General features: G+C 38.3%; 1 protein-coding gene across 1 annotated transcript in view; it reads right to left on the reverse strand.

Moving 5' to 3' along the window:
- The window catches only part of RBM25 (RNA binding motif protein 25), a 61,251-nt gene that overhangs the window by 12,985 nt on the left and 24,419 nt on the right, over positions 1–23,847 (reverse strand). Inside the window, exons 5-12 of the mRNA XM_047736064.1 lie at positions 21,400–21,457; positions 16,595–16,755; positions 9,994–10,179; positions 7,930–7,983; positions 7,619–7,702; positions 3,840–4,126; positions 2,356–2,578; positions 1,729–1,818 (exon numbers count right to left, since the gene is read on the reverse strand). Of these exons, the coding sequence (XP_047592020.1) occupies positions 1,729–1,818; positions 2,356–2,578; positions 3,840–4,126; positions 7,619–7,702; positions 7,930–7,983; positions 9,994–10,179; positions 16,595–16,755; positions 21,400–21,457 (1,143 nt within the window). The remainder of the gene's footprint in view (positions 1–1,728; positions 1,819–2,355; positions 2,579–3,839; positions 4,127–7,618; positions 7,703–7,929; positions 7,984–9,993; positions 10,180–16,594; positions 16,756–21,399; positions 21,458–23,847) is intronic.

Raw genomic sequence — 23,847 nt, forward strand, 5'->3', positions numbered from 1 at the left:
CATACTCCTGTATACTCAGTACCTAGCACAACCACCAAGGCTAGGATATAACTTACACTCAAAATGTGTCAAATGAACAAGCGCAGATTTGTTAAGTAGGAATGACAAAACTTACAAATACTTAAATAAAACACTGGAAGGTCCATGAGATACATACTAAAATATAAACATAAATTACCAGTCTTGAGGAGTAGAAACCTTTACTTTTTACACCATTTACTTCTGTTACTTGAGTATTTTTATAAAATAAGCAAGTTTAACTGCTTTTGTAATGTACTTTTTTAAAGCTCTCAAACACAAAATAATAGGAAAATTCAGATTTGCATGTAAAAAGCATGTAAAAAAGCACTTCAAATCTATCCCACTATGTTGTTCACGGCAAACAACTCTTCAAATAATCATTTTCATATTATTCTCTTCCTATTTTCTAACCTAGGGATGAAAAAGAAATTCTACAATGGGGGCGCCTGGGTGGCTCAGTTGGTTGGGCGACTGCCTTCAGCTCGGGTCAGGATCCTGGAGTCCTGGGACTGAGTCCCACATCAGGCTCCCTGCTCAGCTGGGAGTCTCCTTCTCCCACTGACCTCTCCCCTCTCACTTTCTCTCAAATAAATGAATAAAATCTTTAAAAAGAAGACAACAATGGGAGCTACAATTCAGGGGAGTTGAAATTACTGTCAATAATTCTGTGGCATTATAGATCTACTATACAGAAAACCCACACTATCTATCCAGCTGCTGCATGCACCCTCTTTTGGCTACTTAAAAAACTCCTTCTACGTTCTATGTTCAAAAGCTATATGAAGATTTCTAACATCAGTGAAGTTTGAGGAAGAATAACCTCCAAACTGGAGATAAAGAAACTTTCATGTTTTTCTGGCAAAGAGAGAACACATGGAACATACTACTCAAGCAAACACTATGCTAAAATCTTTCTGTCATTCTTCTTAGTAACAACCTGTGCCAATGGTTTCACTATTACAGTTTATCAAACAGTGTAAATGCAGAAACAAGGTTCACTTTTATGACCATCATGTAGTTAACAGGTAGCATAAGGAAAAACTATAATTCATAAACGTTATATACTGAAGACATTAACTGTGATTTATGAAAACAGTTCTTTACACTGTATGTTAAGTGGATTTAAATAAAAACATGAAAAACAAAAGAGGTCTTCTCATGACACTATTCCCATCCCCATGTGCCACACTAATACAGAACAGAATCTATTAATGCTTCTTCAAATTCAAAATGCTACATACAGACTCTTAATCAAAGAACGTTTTACAAATTCTCATTTTATATATTACTCTATGGCAGACTTACTTCAATGGTACGCCAAGAGATAATTTTGTTTATAGTCAGCAAAAATGTGAAAATTAAGCATAAAAAAAGATTCTGGTGTACTGGAATTGTCTGAAGATTACTTAAAATATATAAAAATTAAATTATGTAGGGTTGCCTGGGTGGCTTAGCCAGCCAGGCGTCCAGATGCTTGATTTCAACTCGAGTGGCAATCTCAGGGTCATGAGATGCAGCCTCACTGGGTGTGGAGCCTGCTTAGGATTCTCTCTCTACCCCTTCCTTTGTCCCTCTGCCAACAAATTAAATTGTCTTGAGAACTTACACATTTTAATGACAGTTACCTCTAATCTAGTTAATGGTCAAGAATTTGACCTGATTGTTATCTAAAAAAAAAAATCACTGATTTAAAATCTAGAATATTACCATTTCTCTTCTTCTTTCTTCTTCTCTTTCAGCCTCTTTCTCATACTCCCGAGTTTTCTTCCGTTCTCTGATTTCCCAATTCTTAAGGCGCTAAAAAAGAAATTGTCAAATTTAATAATACAAATGTATGCAAAGGGCTCTGAAATTCTTGACTAACCTACTGAGTAGCAAGCTTTAATAAAAGCATTTCCTAGGGCATCTGAGTGGCTCACTTGCCCAGCTTAGTTAAGTGCATAGCTCTTGGTTTTGGCTCAGGTCATGATCTCAGAGTTGTGAGATCTGTGAGATCAAGCCCTGTGTATTGTGTTCCATGACCAGAGGCAGCCTGCTGGAGATTCTCTCCCTCACCCTCTCCCTCTACGCATATGGCTGCATGCTCTCTCAAATAAATAAAATCTTAAAAAAAAAAAAAAAATAGGGGTGCCTGGATATCTCAGTTGGTTAGGTGACTGCCTCTAGCTCAGGTGATGATCCTGGAGTCCCAGGATCAAATCCCACATCAGGCTCCCTACTCAGCAGGAATTCTGCTTCCGACTCTCCCCTCTCTTCTGCTCTCTCTCTTACTCTCTCAAAGAAATAAAATCTTTAAAAATAATAATAAAGAATAAAAGCATTTCCTCAATTTACCTCTTGGTAAGCAGCTTCTTTCTCTCGGAGTTTTCTTTCAAGTTTTCTTCGTTCATAAGCATCTTCTTCATCCTCTTCTCGGTCACGCTTCTTGTCTTTCTCTCTCTCTCGTTCCCGTTCTCTTTCACGTTCTCTCTCTCGCTCTCGTTCTCTTTCTCGTTCCCGTTCTCTCTCTCTTTCTCTTTCTCGCTCCCGTTCCCTTTCACGATCTCTGCTCTTTTCTCTATATAAACAAAAGATTTTAAAAATCTGTCAGTCTTTCAGTTTTCCTTTATAAACCAAGGGAAAGGAGGGCAACATATATTACAAAATAATACAGAAACTCATAGGCCAGAATTTAGTACCTGATTTCTGCAGAACTGTAAACTTCTCTATATTTATCAGGATGACACAATGTAACTCTAGTCTCAAATTCTGAATTGCATTTTAAATTCAATGTTAATGCTTATCGGTATCTCAGAAAACAAACACACATGGACACAAGAAATACAAAGGGCTGACAAACATGTTAAAAGACAGCCTTCTTCACTAATGATCAAGGAATAAAGGTGTTGGCAAAGGTGTGGAGAAAAGAGCATTTTGGCATGTTGCATGGATAAATTAGACCTATACTACTGGCAACGAAAAGTTTTCAAATATTTGAGAGTGGTAAAACCAAACTGCAGAATATATGTAGTATGATGTCATGGATATAATCAAACACAATACAGTGTTTATGGATTCACATCCATAGTTAAAAGTACGCATACACTGATTGTATATATGTCAAACTCGTGAAAATGGTTACTCAAGAGGGCAATAGCTATTCCAGAAGAGGAAGGAAGGGAAGGATTTTAATGCCCACTAAAGATTAAGGACACTGGATTTCTAGTTCCAGCAACTGATGGGACTGCCTAAAAGTGGACCTCCTTTCAGCTACAATCAGGTGAAAATTTGCAACACGGAAATGCATTATCTGAAAACCAGCCTGGGAGAAAAAGGTGAGCTTTTCTTCTTTCCCCACTCTCTTCCTTTGTTCATTTTTGCTTTACTCCTTCATGAGGAATCTGAGGTGATTCATCAAACAAAGTCAATATAAGAAAGAAAAAAACTTAAAAGCAACATAAAATTACAAGGAGTCCTAAACTGAGAGCTAGGTGAGTCGTGGCCATATGGGCTATAGGACCAAGGAAAGACAACCGGCTAAAAGCAGGGGTGCTAGTGATGATCTCCCAGAATGCAGGACCGCAATGAAATGATAAATAGAAAAGATGCCCAACAACCCAGGGAGAAAAGAGGGACTCATGTCTGCCCAGAACACTGGGTGACAGTGGCTGTGTTCTGGGTCTGTGTATAAACTAGCTTCAGCTAGAAATTAACCCTGAAGTTGAAAACTATTGCTCGACTGGGCTGAGGAAGTCCTCTCCTCACAAATACAGTGTAGAGACTGCCCACCCACAGTTCTACTAAAGCATCAGTGAACAGTAACTTCCACCAAGCCTTACCTTGATCGACTCCGATCCTTGTTCCGATCCGAGCTCCTTTCCCGATCGCGGTCTCGATCTCTCTCACGGTCCCGGTCCCGGTCTCTCTCTTTTGTCCGGTCACGATCCCTATCTCGTTCTCGTTCCCGCTCCCGTTCCTTCTCTTTTTCTCGTTCACGTTCTCTTTCCCTTTCTCGTTCCCGTTCTCGCCTTTCTCGTTCCCTTTCACGCTCCCTCTCTCTTTCTCTCCGTTCTTTCTCAATTTCCTGTCTTTCTTTCTCCTTTTTGCCTTTCTCTTCTTCCAGTTTCTAGAAACCAATAAAAGTACTTTTAGAGTTAACTCTGTAGCCCCAGTATTCAGATATTTCCCGGTGCAATGCCCAACATAAGGAACAAAAACAACCAAACCACTGGCACTTTAATATTAAGTACTTGTGGTTTTACTGGACAAATTAAGCTGAAGCAATCACAACACTAAATAGATTGCGTGCAAACCCATATACTCTACACAGACCAGGAATCTCCAATCTTGGATGCTGGGAGACTGTGTCAAGTGTGGTTGGCCACTCAATGATTATCTAATAACTAAATGACCATGAGGAATGTGATGATTTGTAATAATTTCTAGAAATATAATCACTTAGCTAAAATGTAGTTCCCCTCATTATGAATTTTCTGTAAATCAGTGTGACTACTGATTTACTATTGATACTAAATATAACCCCAGACTTCCCATTACCTACAGGTTACTACTTGAAGATTTCCAAGGGGATGTGGGGGAGGAAGAGTCAGGTTGCTGTAATACAACTAAATAATCTTCTACCCACTGGTTTGCCCACCCTCCAAAAGATAAGCTGAATTCAGCCAATATTTGCCCTATTATCTAAATGGAAACGTTTACTCCCACCATTACAAGATGGATAGCCCACCAAATACAGAAAGTCTGAAAATCACTCACTTCAAGCAAAAATGTACATAACTGTAATATTCTCATTTCATTTAATTTTAAAAGCAACATATTTATGCCCATTATGCCTATTAGACAATAAAATATATCAACAGTGATAAATCCATCCTTGGAAGGAACGATTGCATATGAACTTACAGATGCTGTGCTAGGACATGGATCGCCAACACTGGATTAACCTTGCCTACAAGCTATGTTTCTGGGAGGAAGAGCAAGTACATGGTTCACAAATAAACCAAATAACAAAGTCAGACCAAGTTTGTACCCTGACAAGATTACCAGTGTACCACACGGTTTCTACACAAACTCAGGAAAAAAAAACAAAAACAAAAACAAAAACAAAACAAAACAAAAAAAAAACCCAAACAGGAAAAACAAAACAAAAACAAAATACATTTATCCCTTTGGTTCCATGTTTAGTGTCACCGAAATGAAATTTAAACTGCAATAATAAAATGTGCATTCTTTTGTCTTTTCTCAGTCATGTAAAGCATTTAAAACAACTTTAAAAAGTAATCTTACCTGTTATACTTTTTCTCTTGTTCATGGCTCAGAGAACTGATAGAGGATTATGAGAGAAAAACTAATGCATGAGAAATCAATATATTCAGCTGCTGTGCCAGTCTATATCAAACGAGAATGTAGGCAAAGCCAATACTGAATACACTGAGGTTACAAAGAGAAGAGAAAAGAAATGACAGAAAGAGGACAGAAGCTGAAAGCTATTTAAAGGGGCAAATTCTCATTTCTGAAACAGTTCTAAAGAACTATAAAAATTTGTATTATAAAATGAGGCTAGACTACATAAAACTTACCTCAGTGTCATACACTTATAAAGAAATATTTATTTCTGAGATAATACTTACAGATTTATTTTAGCTGTTCCAATAATAATTTGTTTTATAGAATTTAATTTTTACTTTTGCTTATTCACTGTATTACTTATTTCTTAGTAGTTTATACTTCCACTTATGTAAATAATAATTTGTTTCAGAACTCATTTCAAAAGTTTTGTTCTAAGTAAATGAACAAGTGAGTGAATCTGGCCCACACTGAATGCATTTCTAAAAAAGACTATGTATGCGGTTAAGTAGATGCACACATACGTACATATATATATTTTAAGACGAAGACTAAAGAAAAAGAAAATAGAGTCTAAAAAGATGTAAGGAAGTAATGAAATAATGAAGAGGAAAGGACAGGAAAAAAAATCATAAATCTTACCTTATTCTCTCTTCAGACTCGTCCGTGCTGTAAATGGACGCCCCCTGCCACGCTGATACCCTGACAGTCCGTGGTTATTTAATAAACTCATACCAAAACATGCAAAGGTTCACTGAGCTCATTTTTTGTTACTGGAGTTTCAAATGTTCCCTTTAACCATACCACCCAACAAAAAGAACTGTTTTTCATTTTCATCTTTTTTTTTAAAGTACCTTTTGGGAAAAACATCCCTTCCACTCCCATAGTGAAGTAAGTCTAAGGCAGTCAAATGCCTGACAGCTTCTCAAACTCTGAAGCAATTATCTTTTGAATTATATTCTTAAAAACACAATTTTCTCATATACTTTACCAATGACATGACAGGGTTTAACAAATAACAACAAGGGGGTAAACCACACACACAACTGTATACCATTTTCAAGCTTACTCAGACCCTGAATTTGAGTACTGGAACCTAACCAAAAGTATTCCTCGAAAATGACTTCCCACAGACTACCTTTTAAACTCAAAATTAATTTGGGAAAATTTTATTTGTGCTTTTAGACATACTTAATTCCTGAAAAAGCACTGTATATGTGAGCTAGGGCTGGGCATCTGGATAATAAGTGTTCAGCAGCACTGATTCAATGACACAGTCAACTTGGGATTTTGAAAGCAGTAAGAAAAAGTTTAAGATTAAATAAAGAAAAAATGAACACTTAACATTTCACTGAGTTAAAGATCACTCAGTCTTAAGAGTAAAAACCAGTAACATCTTATCTCTAACAACAAAATACATTTCATGCCGTGTTTGCATTTTACCATTCGTAAGCATCACCTTCAACACCAGCGAACATTCACAGATGCACTGTCATTGAGAGAAGCTTTCAATAGGCAAAACTCGTGAGTGGGATTTACTATGCACAAATACCCATTTCCAAGCCAGTTACCCCTTTGCATATTTTTCTGAGGGGGCATCCATAAATATAATAAAAAACAGAAGCTCATACTTACATCCTATTCCTTGTTACTTTCCAAGCTGAGAGTTTCATCTTGCATTAGTCACCATATGATCTCTATCATAATGGTGGGGGTCAATGAATAGATTAGCTTTATGGGAATTTACAGTTCTTCCATGCATCTAAAATTTGGTAAGTCTGGTAACCACTGACCTACTTTTTAAAATCTCCCCCTCTCAACTTAAATCTACACAAATATATATCTTAAATTTTAATCTCAGCTCTAAAGAAAAGATTTTCCTAAGATTAAGTTAAATAACTGCCCCAGAAATAAACTACAGTGTAGGTCATCCTGCTGCCCCACTGAATCTAATGTAAATCTGACCTTGATGTTTATGTTAAAATCTAAAAATAAAATTAACTTTTACTCATATTAAAGTGAGATGACTGCAGAGTAGTCAGTAACTGAAAAAACTAAGTACAATATGTCCAGGACCACTTTAATATGGTATTGTTCTTCTGTTTCTTTGTCTCTAAATATTAATTAACCTATAAAAAGCACTTAAATTATATTCTAATGTAAGGTTGATTTTTTTTTTCTTTTTGTCTGTTTGCTTTGGGTTCTGTAAAAAGTCTAGATTGGTATCAAGTAAAAAAAACAAGAATACTACCTTGTGTGTGTCTCTGAATTTGCTGATCTCTCTGGATATCAGGTCTCTTTTGTCTTCTTCCATTTCTATAGCATTTATATCCTCCTAAAAAAGACAGAAGGGATAGGAGAGAATACATTAAAGATTAATCCACATCATCACAAAGATACTAAAAGATATTCTGTACCATCTTACAAAAAAGAAGTCAATAATTTATATAGTATAAAAAACTAGTGATCTAAGTTAAACAGTAAGAATCAGATGAAAAAGAATCACAAGTTTGGCCATTAGCAATAAACATTTATTGTCAGTGCCTTGTAATGTAAACGAACCTTAGTGATGAGTGGGTAGGGGATCAGTGGGGCCACTGGAAATCTGCGGAAAATCTGCGGAAAAATCCACAAAGATTTAAAAAAGAGCAAGAGTTTTCATTATTCTGCACAACAATTCACTGTATGTTTATAATGTAAGCAAAGTAAGATTTCTGTGACATTTCTTGATTTCAAATTACTTAATAAAGAAGATTTCACTTACTCTCTTTAACACTTCCTCTCACCCACCTCCTCACCCTCCAACTACCTCATCTAAGGGAATAAGGAAAGTCTCACACTAGCTAGACTTTTTCCTTCATCCTCTGGAAATAATCATACCAACAAAATTTACCCATAATTCCTGCCATTGAGCAGGAGCTCTTTGATCCTCTCTCCAAACACCTATCAAACAAATACTCTAGCTACTTTCTCCTTTCTTGGTAATGCTGGGGAGGAAGTACGAGCTCTACAAACCTCAATTACCCTATACCTAATGAACTACCAATTCCCATTCCCAATGACTGGCATTTTACTAGACAGGTTTTTATTACCACATGAGGAAAAACAAGCCAAGTAATAAAAATATATTGGGCCACAAAGCAAACTGAAGATAACCTAATAAGGCACTCAAATTCAAAATAAAATGAACCATAACTACCCAATACTAAAATCCATACTGTATGATTCATGGTACTTTTCATGGCACATAAAATCCATGCACACAACATACTCCCAATATTTTTAAAGAATACTCCCCACAATTTCTTTAAATTTACCCAAAAGAAATGAATGTAAAAAACAACAACAACAACAACAACAAACATTTTTTGGGGCACCTGGGTTAGCACAGTCAGTTAAGGTTTAACTCTTGGTTTCAGCTTAGGCAAGCCCTGCTTGGGGCTCCAAGCTAGGGGCAGAATCTGCTTGAGATTCTCCCTCTGCCTGTGCCCCTTCCCCTCAAGCTCGCTCACTCTCTCTCAAACAAATCTTTTTTTTTTTTTAAGATTTTATTTATTTATTTGACAGAGATCACAAGTAGGCAGAGAGTCAGGCAGAGAGAGAGAGGAGGAAGCAGGCTACCTGCAGAGCAGAGAACCCGATGCGGGGCTTGATGCCAGGACTCTGGGATCATGACCTGAGCCGAAGGCAGAGGCTTTAACCCACTGAGCCACCCAGAGGCCCCTCAAACAAATAAATCTTTAAAAAAAAATTTTTTTTCTTTTAACCTTGACTCCCTACTATTCAATTAGCTCAGGCTGGCAAAGAGTAATAAAATATAATACACTGGGGAGGAGTGTTTCATCTTGCCCTACTCTTCAACTGCCCTCCAATTAGAAGTTAAACTGCAGGGGCGCCTGGGTGGCTCAGTGGGTTAAAGCCTCTGCCTTTGACTCAGGTCATGATCCTGGGGTCCTGGGATCGAGCCCATCAGGCTCTCTGCTTCGCGAGGGGTGTGTTTCTTCTTTTCTCTCAGCCTGCCTCCCTGCCTACTTGTGATCTCTCTGTCAAATAAATAAAATCTTTAAAAAAAAGAAGAAGAAGAAGAAGAAGAAGTTGTTCAACTGCAGTACTGTCCATAGAGGGAACGCGATTCGGTTTAGAAGAAACGATGGCAAGATTTAAAGAATGGGTAAAAATCTTCAGTGAAGGATATCTGGTGTGTTGCTTGAAGCAGAGATAGAACAATATCCAGGAGTAAGGCAAAACAAAGCCAGCCCCTTCACGGCCAAAAAAAAAACAAAAAAACAAAAAACAAAAACAAAAACAAAAACACCACAAAAACAAAACTTCCTTTGTCCCTTAATATCAGCATCTACTTCATGAGTCAAGGGCTTTTTCCTTATGTAATTTGAATCCACAGATAAACATAAGCATCCATGCCAGTATATTTCAAACATATAAAACAAACATTTTGGTGAAAAAAGTGAGTTACTTGATAAAACATGGTCAAATCAGGTTTAACAGTATATTGTGATAAATCTTGTCATTTTCTCCTTGAAAGTTGCAATGCAATGAAAGCACAAGAGTGACACCATAAAATGTAAACCACAGAAAGGACTATTGTCAGAAACCAGTAACACATACGTCCTCCTTCTTCTCCTTCTTCTTCTTCCTGGGGTGAGAGTCAGATTCCTGTGAGGGGGCATTGAGCTCACTGGAGTATTCTCGTATTAAAACTTCAATGGCCCCTTTGATCATCTGATCTCTTCTCTTTGTTTCTTCATCTAAGGCTTCTTCATCATCATTAGTGACAGTTTCTGGCCTCACAGTCTTAAAAAAAAAACAACAAAAAACAACCAAGGCAAGTTCAGGGGAGTGAAGAGGAAAAAGAAATCCAAAAATAAAGAAAGAAAAAAGAAAATCATTCTAAAATAAGTCAGTACACAAAACAAACATTTTTTCTCTAAAACATCTGTGTAGTCCTATTAAATGTAAACTTGGTTTTGTTCTTAACTTCACAAAACTACATTTCATTTACTGATTTTTCTTAGATACTGATACTTCATCATTTTCTTTTCTTTTCCTTTAATAGCTAATATCTAACCTCTGACCAGTTACGGGAAGATCAAACCACAATACAAACACACTACACAACATACCTGCCAAGCTTTCAGTTTTTCAGATTCTTTCTCAAATACTTCCACAAACTAATGGTGGTTACTAAATTAACCAAAACACAGTTGAAAATTTCATTATGTGAAAAAAGCGAAATACAGTTCTATGTATACTGTAACAGTCACCATTTAAAATTTAAAAAAATATATGTGTAGGTTAACAAATGTAAAACACAAGGCAGCTATATACAACAAAATGCCAAGCATCAAAAAAACACAAACAAAAAGGCCAGCATCTGACCTGCCCTGTGGCAGGTCTGACATCTTTTTCCTGCTCTGTGGGAATGTGGTATACCACTTACAAAAACCATATACTTATATACTTAGAAGGAACCAACTCTAAATACTGCCCAAGTATTTCTCCCATGACCTGCACATGTAACGTTATAAAAAATAACACGAAATTCATGTGGTAATGCTTCTCACAATTAAGTAACTATTTGTAGGACTTTAGTTTGTTGTTGTTTTTTTTAAAGACTAACGTAATTATATTGATGTGAAAAAAAAATTACTGACTTCTGACATACTATACTATTCTTCCTTTTATCTTAGATTTATTTTAAGGCCCCTGGTTAAGGAATTAACTCAGTTCAAACTACACAACTTAGAGAATAACCTGAAAACTCTGGATAATTTCATTACTCTCAACCAGTCTTTTTTTAAAATTGGGAAAGATGGGAAAGTATTACAAGCAACAAGTAAAGACATGTACAAAACTTTTTGTAATTTAAAACTATACACACATACATCTTAAGGTACTTATCAGTTTAGTTGGTAAACATATGCCATGTGCATTTTCAGATACAAATAAGACAATGCTCTTCTGCATAAATACTGGCTCTTGCATGGCACAATGCATGCAACTATTTGAGATAAGTTTCACACCATGTGGCTCCTGAATACAACTGAGCAGTGATTTCATATTTCATAATTTCGTAAGTCTGAAAGCTATCTCTAACAGATACTAATTCAACAGGTATTTATTTCTTGATTTGCTGAACAAAATTTTTTTATTTAAAAATATTTTCTTGGGGCACCTGGGTGGCTCGGTGGGTTAAAGCTTCTGCCTTCAGCTCAGGTCATGATCCCGGGGTCCCGGGATTGAGCCCCACATCAGGCTTTCTGCTCAGCAGGGACCCTGCTTCCTCCTCTCTCTGCCTGCCTCTCTGCCTACTTGTGATCTCTCTCTCTCTGTCAAATAAATGAATAAAATCTTTAAAAATATTTTCTTGAGTTGCCCTGGTGGCTCAATCAGTTAAGTGGCTGCCTTCAGCTCAGGTCATAATCTCAGGCTCCTGGGACTGAGCCCAGCATCTGGCTTCCTGCTCAGCAGGGAGTCTGTTCTCCCTCTCCCTCTGCCCGACTCATGCACTCTCTCTGTCAAATAAGTATGTAAAAGTAATTGCTACACCCAACATGGGGCTCAAACTTACAACCCTGAGATCAAGAGCTTCATGTTCTACTGAGCCAGCCACGCACTCCTGGCTCAACAAATTCTTAGGAGCCTACTGTGTGTGCAAGATACTATGCTAGAAGCAAAAAATAATTCGATATTGGAAAAAGAAATCACCTTGCCCCGAAGCATTTAGCAAATACGATAAGCAGTTACGCTACAGATAACTTCAAGTCAAGTCATAATGTGCAGTATTTTAAAACTACTCTGAGTTCCTTACTCTTCATCTAATCTTTCTTTTTTAAAGTCAGCTCCAGGGGCGCCTGGGTGGCTCAGTGGGTTAAGCCGCTGCCTTCGGCTCAGGTCATGATCTCAGGGTCCTGGGATCGAGCCCCGCATCGGGCTCTCTGCTCAGCAGGGAGCCTGCTTCCTCCTCTCTCTACCTGCCTCTCTGCCTGCTTGTGATCTCTGTCAAATAAATAAATAAAATCTTAAAAAAAAAAAAAATAAATAAATAAAAATAAATAAATAGTCAGCTCCACGCTGGGCATGGAGCCCAAAGCGGTGAACTTATGTCCCTGAAAACAAGAGTCGGACACGGAACCAACTGACCCACCCATGCACCCCTTTATCCAGTCTTCTTCTGCCAACTTACTACTTGGTGTCTTGGATAAAAATGAGCAGCTTCACCCAAGGAATGTAAATATCTGTTAAAATTATTTACCAAAAACACTGTAAACGATAATCGTGGTGATATGTTTTTACTTTAAATCAATAATATATCCCAAGAAGGTCTTTGTGCAGCTTTTACGAAAATCCCCTCAGTAATACTATGCTTCTCCACAGGTTTTAAATGAAAAAATTAACCCGACACTAACTTGCCACTGAAACTTAGGTCCTAAGACATACATGGGCCAATTCAACCCAAACCCTCAGCTATTGATACCTAAACCTTTATTATGAAAATATACTTTATGAGAGAGCATCAAGTCTGTCATCAGCATTTTCCCTACATGCCAAATTCCTTTCCATGAACCCTCAACATCTCCATGCCTCTCTAAGCATAAAGGCAGAAACCGGGTGGGGTGCCTGGGTGGTTCAGTCAGTTAAGTGTCTGCCTTCAGCTCAAGTCATGATTCCAGGGTCCTGGGATGGAGTCCCAGCCTTGTAGTCCTGCTCAGTGGGAGTCGGCCTCTCCTTCTGCCCCTCCCCCATCACTTGTGCATGCACATGCTCTCTCAAATAAATAGAACTGTTAAAAACAAACAAAAAAAGATAAAAGAGGGATTATATAAATCTGAAGGCCTAGTCACTTAAAAATACCCATAAGCCCCCAAATTCCCCATTACCACCATCTTAAATCAAATATAAGTATCAGTACAGCTAGTCTTACCTAAATTAGAAATAAAGCAGTTGGAATGAAGGAATTCACATCATCTTCTGAATAACTATTGCCCCTTGATCCATAAGGGAAATGTACATTTTTAGAAGGAGAGCTTATTAGCCAAAGTCTCTTACCCAATTGTTAATGTAAGAAAACCAAAAATAATCAGATATATCACAGAAGGAAAAGTTTGTGTTTCTTTTTTAGTCAAAGAGAACTACACAACTACTTATGTTCTGTGTTCTGACTGACAGGAAAATGCCTGACTCAAGCACCACACAAGCTAGCTCCTCGAGGTCTCTGATCACATCATCCATCTTAGGTCACTGTTTTCCAGAGTTCTCCCAACAGTCAACAATCAAGAAGAAAGAACAATACCCTCTCATATTTTATCTTGAAAAATCATGACAAATCTGTCATCTAGTCCCACAACAGTTATATTTGCTGAAGTTATTTGAAAAAAAATTTTTTATCTGATAGAAGAGCTAAACTTTTTCTTTTTACCAATATCGTTAAGTTAAATGGACATACCAGCAGATTACATCATGTCTGCTTGTGGCTTCAAGTAATTCTGGGTACCATGCCATGCACACCCAGAAGTCATGTCTGTTAATGTTTTAAATTTCATCTGTTTTGAAATAGTTGTTCTATTTTTACTGGAGGTAGCTCTAATTCCATTCCTCCCCCAATTCCATTTTTGAAGATATAAACAGATTTAAATCATGGTTCCTCTCACTAATAGTGATTACAAATTAAAGTTACACAATTGTGCATTTCCTTATTTACATAAATAGTGAAGTCATTTACTTCATGCTCAGAGTACATTATTTGCAATGTTACAAATCAAACCACCTCACCAGTTGATGATTAAACAAAAGGGGGAAGAAAAAGGACCCTCAGGGAACTACATAAAAACTGTGAAGACATTAATTTCATTTAATTCCATCCTTTATTTTAAATAATTCGGCTACCACTGCAAGGAAAATCTGGAAAGTCTTATTTCAGACAGTTGTTTTTTTGATGTGACAGGCTACATTGCTCATCTACGATATAATTTATACTATACAGAAACTACATTTTATTATTTCTTTGTAAAGCTAGGTAAAGACAGAATGATCATCAGGTGAACAATGTAACTGCAACTGATACTCAATGAAGATCATTCCATTCTTGCTATGGGCAAGACACTGTCTGAGGTTCCGTGCAGGTTCAAGAGGAAGACACACAGTCTGTGAACTTACTTACCCTTTCTATCTTGTAATCAGAGATATGGAAATAAAGCAGGAAATAAGGGGTGTGAGAGACAGAGATACCAACAATATTTGTTACAAAGCAATGACCTAACAGCAGTAAAAATCTGGGAACAAAGTGGGAAGAGGAATTAATTCTGCCTGAGAGAAATCGAAGGTAGGACTGACGACGGCTATTTGAATTAAATAACATTGTAATTAGAACTATATGGACAGAATTGCAACAGGGAGCTTGAATGGGCACCAAGGACATGAGATGTCAGCAAAGAACGAAGGAAGTTTCTAGGGATACATGACTGACACATGCAGAATGACTAATGAGAAAAACCAGAAAGGAAGACTGAATAAGCCTTGAATGCCATACTAAGAATATGGCCTTTATACTCTAAGAAATTCAAAATCATTAAGGATGCATGAAAAGCGGGTTGATATAATTAGTTTTAGAAACACAGGCAGTGGGGTGCCTGGGTGGCTTAGTCGTTAAGCATCTGACTTCAGCTCAGATCATGATCCGAGTCCTGGGGTCGAGCCTCGTATCAGGATTCCTGCTTGGGCTCCCAACTAGGCGGGAAGCCTGCTTCCCTCTCTTCACCTCCCCTCTCTGTGTTCCCTCTCTGTCTCTGTCAAATTAATAAGTAAAACCTTAAAAAAAAAAAAAAAAAAGAAAGAAAGAAATGAAAGCAATGCTGTAATAGATGAGAGAAAACAAAATGCAGAGAATCAGTTAAAATATTATTAAAAGTACAAAAAAAGATACAACTAAAAAAAAGCTAATTATAGAATACTTAGAACTCAATCCTGTATTTATGAAAGAAAAACAAATTCATATACTCCAATTAAAAACTATATTCAGGGTGCCTGGGTGGCTCAGTGGGTTAGGCCGCTGCCTTCAGCTCAGGTCATGATCTCAGGGTCCTGGGATCGAGTCCCGCATCGGGCTCTCTGCTCAGCAGGGAGCCTGCTTCCCTCTCTCTCTCTCTCTGCCTGCCTCTCCGTCTACTTGTGATCTCTCTCTGTCAAATAAATAAATAAATTCTTTTTAAATAAATAAATAAATAAATAAAATAAAAACTATATTCATACACAGAAAAATCTCTGGAAAAATATGCAACAAAAATGTCTGCAGTGGTTCCTAATGGTGATGGGATTACAAGTGGTACCTAATTTCTTCTTTATAGTTTGCTTTATGAATTTTTTACAAAGAATATACAATGTTATTTGTAAAGGAGGGAGGGATAATACCAAGAAAGCTGTTTCCATTTCCAATGAGAATGAAAACCTGAAAGCAGCAAAAAGGATTTTTTGTTTTTTTGTAGAAACAAGAAAATAACAATAAACCTACTTTAAGTCCATTCACGATTGAAGTTCCAAAAAGAAATAGGAAATACACCCAGGTTTTTGTTATTTTTTGTTTTGTTGAAAAGGAGTAATGATATATACAACACAACAAAAGAAAAAATTTCTTTTACTTTATCTTCACTTAATATGGCCACCAATCTGAGGTAAGTAAAAAGACTTATTTTCATTTATTTTAGAACCTGTATACTTTTTTTTCAAGGCTCCATGTCCAGCACTGAGCCCAACACAGAGCTTTAACTCATGACCCTGAGCTCGAGACCTAACCTGAGATCAAGAGTCGGATGCGTTAACCTGTGTACTTCTAAAAGAGAAGGCAACTAATTAAAATTAATATGTAGGTTGAAACATATTTTGTTGTACTTACTTACAAAGCCGCCTTAATGAATTAGCTCTGTTTGGAATACTCTGTACCAGTGTTTTCTCTGGAAAGTTAACCTTGTCCAGCCTCCCTCACTACCCTCATACCAACCTGGAACAAGCAAACACCAACAGTCACCTGCCCATTATGGGCAGATACAAGATTGAAAGTAACTATAAGCTACAAAAATACCCTCCTGCATTTAGCCACAAGGACATATTATGATGAAGATGATCTTGTGAAGCCCCATAGCAGATTCACGTATAAGAAGTATTTACACTGGAAGAACACAGTTGGCCTAGAAAAGATAACACTGTAGAAACATACCCCATTAGAAGCTTTCTTCTTTGCTTTCCATTCATCTAGTTGCGCCTTTGTCTTTGCATCAACTTTAACAAGAAGCTTCTTTTCTCCAATCTGCAGGTCATGCAATAACCTGAGTGCACGGAGGGTAGACTCAGGTTCCTTATACTCACAGAAGCCAAAGGCTAAAAACGGATGTAAAGAATTAGTGAAATATCAATACAGTTGTGAAAACAAAATATTTATGGAAAATTAAAATCATCAGAGACCAAATGTTCTGATAGCAGAATGACTCATGTTGTCACTCCTCCCTTTCTTTCAATTACCCTTGATAATTTTACCTTTAGCACCCTCAAACCATGACAAGAAAAAAAGAAAACGAAAACAGGGGAAAGAAAGAAAAATTCTAATCAAACAAACTGCTACCTATTAGAAGTGCTAATATTTACCAGAAGCAGCAAATTTCATAACTGAGTCTTTTATTTCCTGAATCCATTCCATCAGACCTCCTGAGCTAGTGACAACAGCCTCCTTAAACCTATCATAAGCACTTCCTTTTTTTTTAATAGGATACCTCTCCTGTTTTTTAAGATTTATCTATTTATTTTAGAGACAGTGTGGGAGAGTGGTGCATGCCTATGAGCACAGGAGGAGGGGAAGAGGAAAAGAGGAGAGAATCTCAGGCAAACCACCCCCACCCACTCAATGAGGAGGCGGACACAGATGGAGGCTTTACCAACTGAGCCACCAAGGCAACCCACAAGCACTTTTCAATTCTGAGAATTTAAACTACAAATGTACTGACCTTTCACCCTAATAATAAGTTTAATTTTTCTCTTTAATTTTAATAACTAGTCTCATCATTATTACCATGCCCTTAAACCAGAGATATTAGACAAACACTTTAAAGGAAAACCTAGGGGCACCTGGATGGCTCAGTGGGTTGGGCCTCTGCCTTCAGCTCAGGTCACAATCTCAGGGTCCTGGGATTAAGCCCCGATTCGGGCTCTCTGCTCAGCGGGAAGCCTGCTTTCCCCTCTCTCTCTGCCTGCCTCTCTGCCTACTTGTGATCTCTCGCTCTCTGTTAAATAAATTTTAAAAAATTTTTTTAAATCTTAAAAAAAAAAAAGAGTAACCTAAAAATTGAAAATAAAACAAATGAATCCAAATATGTACAGTTAAGAACGCAAACACACAGAGATGAACTATTCAGAGTGATTTTATTTTATTTTATTTTTTTAAAAGATTTATTTGACAGAGATCACAAGTAGGCAGAGAAGCAGGCATAGTGAGAGGAGGAAGCAGACTCCCCACTGAGCAGAGAGCCCCATGCAGGGCTCGATCCCAGAACCCTGGGATCATGACCTGAGCCGAAGGCAGAGGCTTTAAACCACTGAGCCACCCAGGCGCCCTTCAGAGTGATTTTAAAACAAATTTGACCACAGGTTTTTTGAGTGATCTATCTTAAGACAAAAGACTTGTCAATTAAAAAGAAAATTTCTATAATCATATTGTTGATGATTAGTAGTCTTAAACCTTTGCACATGAAATATGAGATGAAGCAAGCCAGTAATTAATTTAATAGTCTATCATCCCAATGTCCTTGAAACTAAGGATTCTCAGTATGGGAAGCGGGAAAAATAGATACATTACAGAAAAGGTTAAATAAAAACCTTTAAGTCCTGAATGTAAACTAATGTGCACTGGAAAAACGTAAAGGCAAAGACTAAACAAGTGTTGTTTTTTTTTTAAATATTTATTTAAGTAATTGCTAAACCCACCCTGGGGCTCGAACTCATAGCCCCAAGATTGAGAGTTTCACAGCCCAAGATCAAGAGCTGCACGCTCCTACTGAGCCAGCCTGGCCTGCCAAGACTAAGCAAGTCTTATAATGAGTATACCTAATTCCCAGACTGTAGTTTCTTTTTTTTTTTTAAGCTTTTATTTATTTATTTGACAGACAGAGATCACAAGTAGGCAGAGAGGCAGGCAGAGAGAGAGAGGAGGAAGCAGGCTCCCTGCTGAGCAGAGAGCCCGATGTGGGGCTCGATCCCAGGACCCCGGGATCACGACCCGAGCCAAAGGCAGAGGCTTAACCCGCTGAGCCACCCAGGCGCCCCCAGACTGTGATTTTTTAAAGCATTTCCCACTAAGAAGAACCAGAGTTCCTTAAAGAAATGGCTGATCCTAAGCATGGGACAGAAAAATTTCTATGGGTGCCTGGGTGGCTCACTCCTTATGGTTCTACCTTCAGCTCTGGTCATGATTCCAGTCTTCTGGGATCAAGCTCCGAATCAGGCTCCCTGCCCTGTAGGAGACCTGCTTCTCCCTCTCCCACTCCCCCTACTTTTGTTCCCTCTCTAGCTGTCTCTCTGTCAAATAAATAAATAAATAAAGTATTTAATAAAAAGAAAACAGAAAAAAAGACTTCTAGATGACTTTATAGAGCTAACTTAAAACAATTTAAGCTTCACTAGAGAGAATGACAATTCTTATTAAATATAAGAAACTGAATATGCTTCAATCCTTAAGTTCAAATGCTTCTTAAAAAATGTCATTGCTGGGCGCCTGGGTGGCTCAGTGGGTTAAGCCGCTGCCTTCAGCTCAGGTCATGATCCCAGGTCCTGGGTTCGAGCCCCGCATCGGGCTTTCTGCTCAGCAGGGAGCCTGCTTCCTCCTCTCTCTCTGCCCGCCTCTCTGCTTACTTGTGATTTCTCTCTGTCAAATAAATAAATAAAATCTTTAAAAAAAAAAAAAATGTCATTGCTGGGGCACCTGGGTGGCTCAGGGGGTTAAGCCTCTGCCTTCGGGCTCAGGTAATGATCTCAGGGTCCAGGGATTGAGTCCCGAATCAGGCACTCTGCTCAGTGGGGACCATGCTTCCCCCTCTCTCTCCGCCTGCTGCTCTGCCTACTTGTGATTGCTCTCTCTATATCTGATAAATATAATCTTTAAAAAAAAAAGTCACTGCTGAGGCACCTGGGTGGCACAGTCGGTGGAACATCCAACTCTTGATCTCAGCTCAGTCTTGATTTCAGGGTCATGAATTCAAGCCCTGCACTGGGTTCCACACTGGGCGTGGAGCCTACTTTAAAAAAATAAGTCACTGCTTGGGGTGCCTGGGTGGCTCAGTGGGTTAAAGCCTCTGCCTTTGGCTCAGGTCATGATCCCAGGGTCCTGGGATCGAGACTCGCATCGGGCTCTCTGCTCAGCAGGGAGCCCGTGTCCCCCTGCCCCCTCTCTGCCTGCCTCTCTGCCTACTTGTGATCTCTGTCAAATAAATAAATAAAATCTTAAAAAAAAAAAAAGTCACAGCTAAATGATGCTAAGGACATCAATTCATTCTTTTGAAAAATGAAAGAACCACAGCATTTACCCTGTTTTCCTTATATAAATTAATTCTGATAAGGAAGATTTGTACTTCAAAGGAAGTATTCTTCAAAATAGACTAGCGCATTTCACAGCCCTCCAATGAATGAACCAATCCAGGAATAGACAACAGCTGCTACAACAAAAATTTTAAAAAATTAAAAAAACCGTGTCTCATGATGAAGAACACTGCCTTTAAAATATTCTTACAAATGAAAAACAAAAATAACACATGCAAACTCAAATCTGATTGAGTCTCAAGATACAAGCAGTTTACATAAAATACAGAGGACAGAAAAGCACTAGCACATTATTCTATTAGACCTGCAATCAGCAAATCCACACTCCAGAAATGCTACTGAGCAAATGAACCACTTTCTTCCACAATGATTTCCAAACGAAGAGAGAACTTAAAATAGTAAAAGAGACTCAAAAATATGCCAATCAACTGCAATGTTTGGACTATATATGGATCCTCTATCACCTATTAAAAGACTTGACATTTGCAACAACTGGACATCAGAAAACTGACTTATGATATTAAGAAAAAAAGTTAATTTTTGAAAGTCTTATGATAGCATTTTCAGTATGTTTTTTAAAAACTCTTATGTCTTAGGCACACATGCCAAGATACTTATAGGCATAATGATGGATGCTTGGGATTTCTTAAAAAGAATATAAGGAGGAAATGGACAGAGTACAGATTAAGCACAATTGGGCATTAGTTGATAAATGTTAAAGCCAGGTGATAAGTATATAGAAGTTTACTGTGTTTTAATTTTACATATGAATTTTCCCATAAAAAATACTGTTTAAAGAATGCACTGTTTAAAGAATACTGAGCACCTGGGGCGCCTGGGTGGCTCAGTGGGTTAAAGCCTCTGCCTTCCGCTCAGGTCATGATCCTGGGGTACAGGGATCAAGCCCCGCATCAGGCTCTCTGCTCAGCGGGGAGCCTGCTTCCCCCTCTCTTTCTCTGCCTGCCTCGCTGCCTACTTGTGATCTCGCTCTCTGTGTCAAATAAATAAATAAAATCTTTAAAAAAACAAAAAAAGAATGCACATCAAACAGGTGCTTTTATGAACAAGTATGAAAAGAACAATTTGCTTCTAAGACTAACAGGTCATCTCACCACCTGTTCTGCTTTCTTCCTAAGTCCTAATTGTTGAATGTTGATCATATACTCCTGCTCTGAGAAAAAAAAGACTTTTCAAAATAACATTGTAAAAAAACAGTCTGAGTAATTTTTCCTCTCCTACCTCTTTCCTGTTAATACTTTTCCACTTTCTAATCTCAACTCAGCTAGATTTTCCCAAATGCCTTTAATCCTATTCCACCAAGGAGGAAGACAGGAAGTGCTGACACAACACTCCCATGGTTAAGGGCAATGAGAGCAAAACATGCAACAAGTGACGTAAGCACACACGTTAAAATGATCTCAGTAAGAAAAAATTACCCACCTTGAAGTTTTCCAGATGCACCTTGCACTCTCTTCCAGCTCAAAACCAAGCCACATTTCTTAGAGAAAAATAAAACAAAAAATGATCATCACCATCTGACAAATCAACTGATCAGTAATGAATGTAAGAACACAGCTGGTATTTCCACCAGGAGAAAAATACAAGCAAAAATTTGAAAAAATCGTAACATCTATTAATTTTTAAAAATTCCCTCAATTCCCACATATCTATTATATGAAAGAAATATATAATACATCATTTAAAAGAAAAATATAAATTCTTACAAATTCTTATTTGCAAAAAATTGACTACCTTTTAGATTTTATTTATTTTGGGGGTGGGGAGAGAGTGAAAAAGAATGGGAAGAAGAACAGAGAGGAAGGGGTAGGGAGAGAATCCCAAGCAGACTCCAATATGGGCGAGAAGTCCAGCTCGGGGCTTCATCTCACTGAGATTACAACTTAAGCAGAAAACAAGAGTCAAAAACTCAACCAACTGAACTATCCAGGCACCCCTTGACTACATTTTAATAAATTAGAAATTTTAGGGACGCCTGGGTGGCTCAGTTGGTTGGATGACTGCCTTCGGCTCAGGTCATGATCCCGGAGACCCGGGATCGAGTCCCGCATCGGGCTCCCAGATCCATGGGGAGTCTGCTTCTCCCTCTGACCTTCTCCTCGCTCATGCTCTCTCTCACTGTCTCTCTCTCAAATAAATAAATAAAATCTTTAAAAAAAAAAATTTTTACAGCATTATTTATCCTACCCAAAATGTATACATAAAAAAACAAAATTACCGGTATTATATTTACTAAAAAACTACAGTAAATTCAAGTAAATACTGAGTCCATAAAGATTGTTTCAAAACATACATCTGCATTAGAAAGAACTTTTTAAAAATATTTTTTTCTTTTTTGGGGCGCCTGCTTTCGTTCGGCTGAGGTCATGATCTCAGAATCCTGAGATAGAGCCCCGCGGGCTCTCTGCTCAGCAGGAGGTCTGCATCCCTTCCCTCCCCCACGTCTCTGCCTACTTGTGATCTCTCTGTCAAATAAATAAAATCTTTTTAAAAAACAGTTTTTTTAAGATTTTATTTATTTGACAGAGTGAGAGAAAGAGACAGAGCAAGCATGAGCAGGGGGAATGGCAGGAAGGGGAGAAGCAGGCTCCACATTGAACAAGGAGCCCGATGTGAGGCTCGATCCCAGGACCCTGGCATCAAAACCCAAGCCGAAGGCAGCCACTTAACCAACTAAGCCACCCAGGTACCCCTAAAGATCTTTTTTAAAAAGATTTCATTTATTTATTTGACAGAGAGAGAAAGATCACAAGTAGGCGGGGGGGTGGGGGGCTGCCGGGCCAGGGGCGGCTCCCTATTGAGCATAGAGCTGGATCCGGGCCCAGTCCCAGGACCCTGAGATCACCACCCGAGCCAGAGGCTTAACCCACTGAGCCACGTAGGTGTCCCACCCCTAAAGATTTTTTTTAAAGTAATCTCTATACCCAACGTGGGGCTCAGACTCACAACTCTGATATCAAGAGTCGCATGCTCTACTGACTGAGCCAGCCAGGCACCCCTTTTAACATGGAAAAATGCTTGACATGGGATGCAAAAATAACATGGGACACAAAATTCCAGATAATATAGTAAGACTTTATGTAAAGAAAAAAATTTCCATAAATCAGAAATATTAATAGGGCAGGTTGTCTGAAGAGTAAAACATTACATTTTGTTTACTTTCGAAGTTTTTAAACAATATTTCTTTGTTTTACTAAAGATATATTTATTTGAGAGAGAATGCACAAGCAGGGAGGGGGCAGAGCGAGAGGGAAAGAATCTCAGGCAGACTCCTCTGAACAGGGAGACCAACACAGGGCTCGATCCTAGGACCCTGAGATCATGACCTGGGCTGAAACCAAGAGTTGGACACTCGGAACTGACTACACCACCGAGGCGCCCCAAACATTATTTCTAATTTTTAAAGTAAAAACTAGAAGGTTAGGGAAAAAAGTTATTTGTGGGAAATGGTATCTGAAGATTGCCTGTCAAAGCTTAGAGAATGCATGAATTTTTCACATTTCCCTTCAGAGAAACCAATAAAATGATGATTATCTAGGAATATAAAAGATAAAAATCCATGAGGTCAAACATAATATGGGTAAACCGCAGCAGCAGTCAACAAAATTTTGAAAAGAAAAAACACAAATGCAAGGATGGGAACTCATTCAGTAGAGCAAAGAAGGCCGTAACTCCCAAGTACCTACAGATGAAGGTACTCGTAAGAATTAGGCTAACTGATTCCACAACCCCAAAACATCTGGACTGGAAGTAAAATGTACACACAGCAGGGGCACCTGGGTGGCTCAGTGGGTTAAGCCACTGCCTTCAGCTCAGGTCATGATCCCAGGGTCCTGGGATCGAGCCCCACATTGGGCTTTCTGCTTAGCA

Source organism: Lutra lutra, chromosome 7, assembly GCF_902655055.1.
Source record: "Lutra lutra chromosome 7, mLutLut1.2, whole genome shotgun sequence".
In the NCBI taxonomy this organism is placed as follows: Eukaryota; Metazoa; Chordata; class Mammalia; order Carnivora; family Mustelidae; genus Lutra; species Lutra lutra.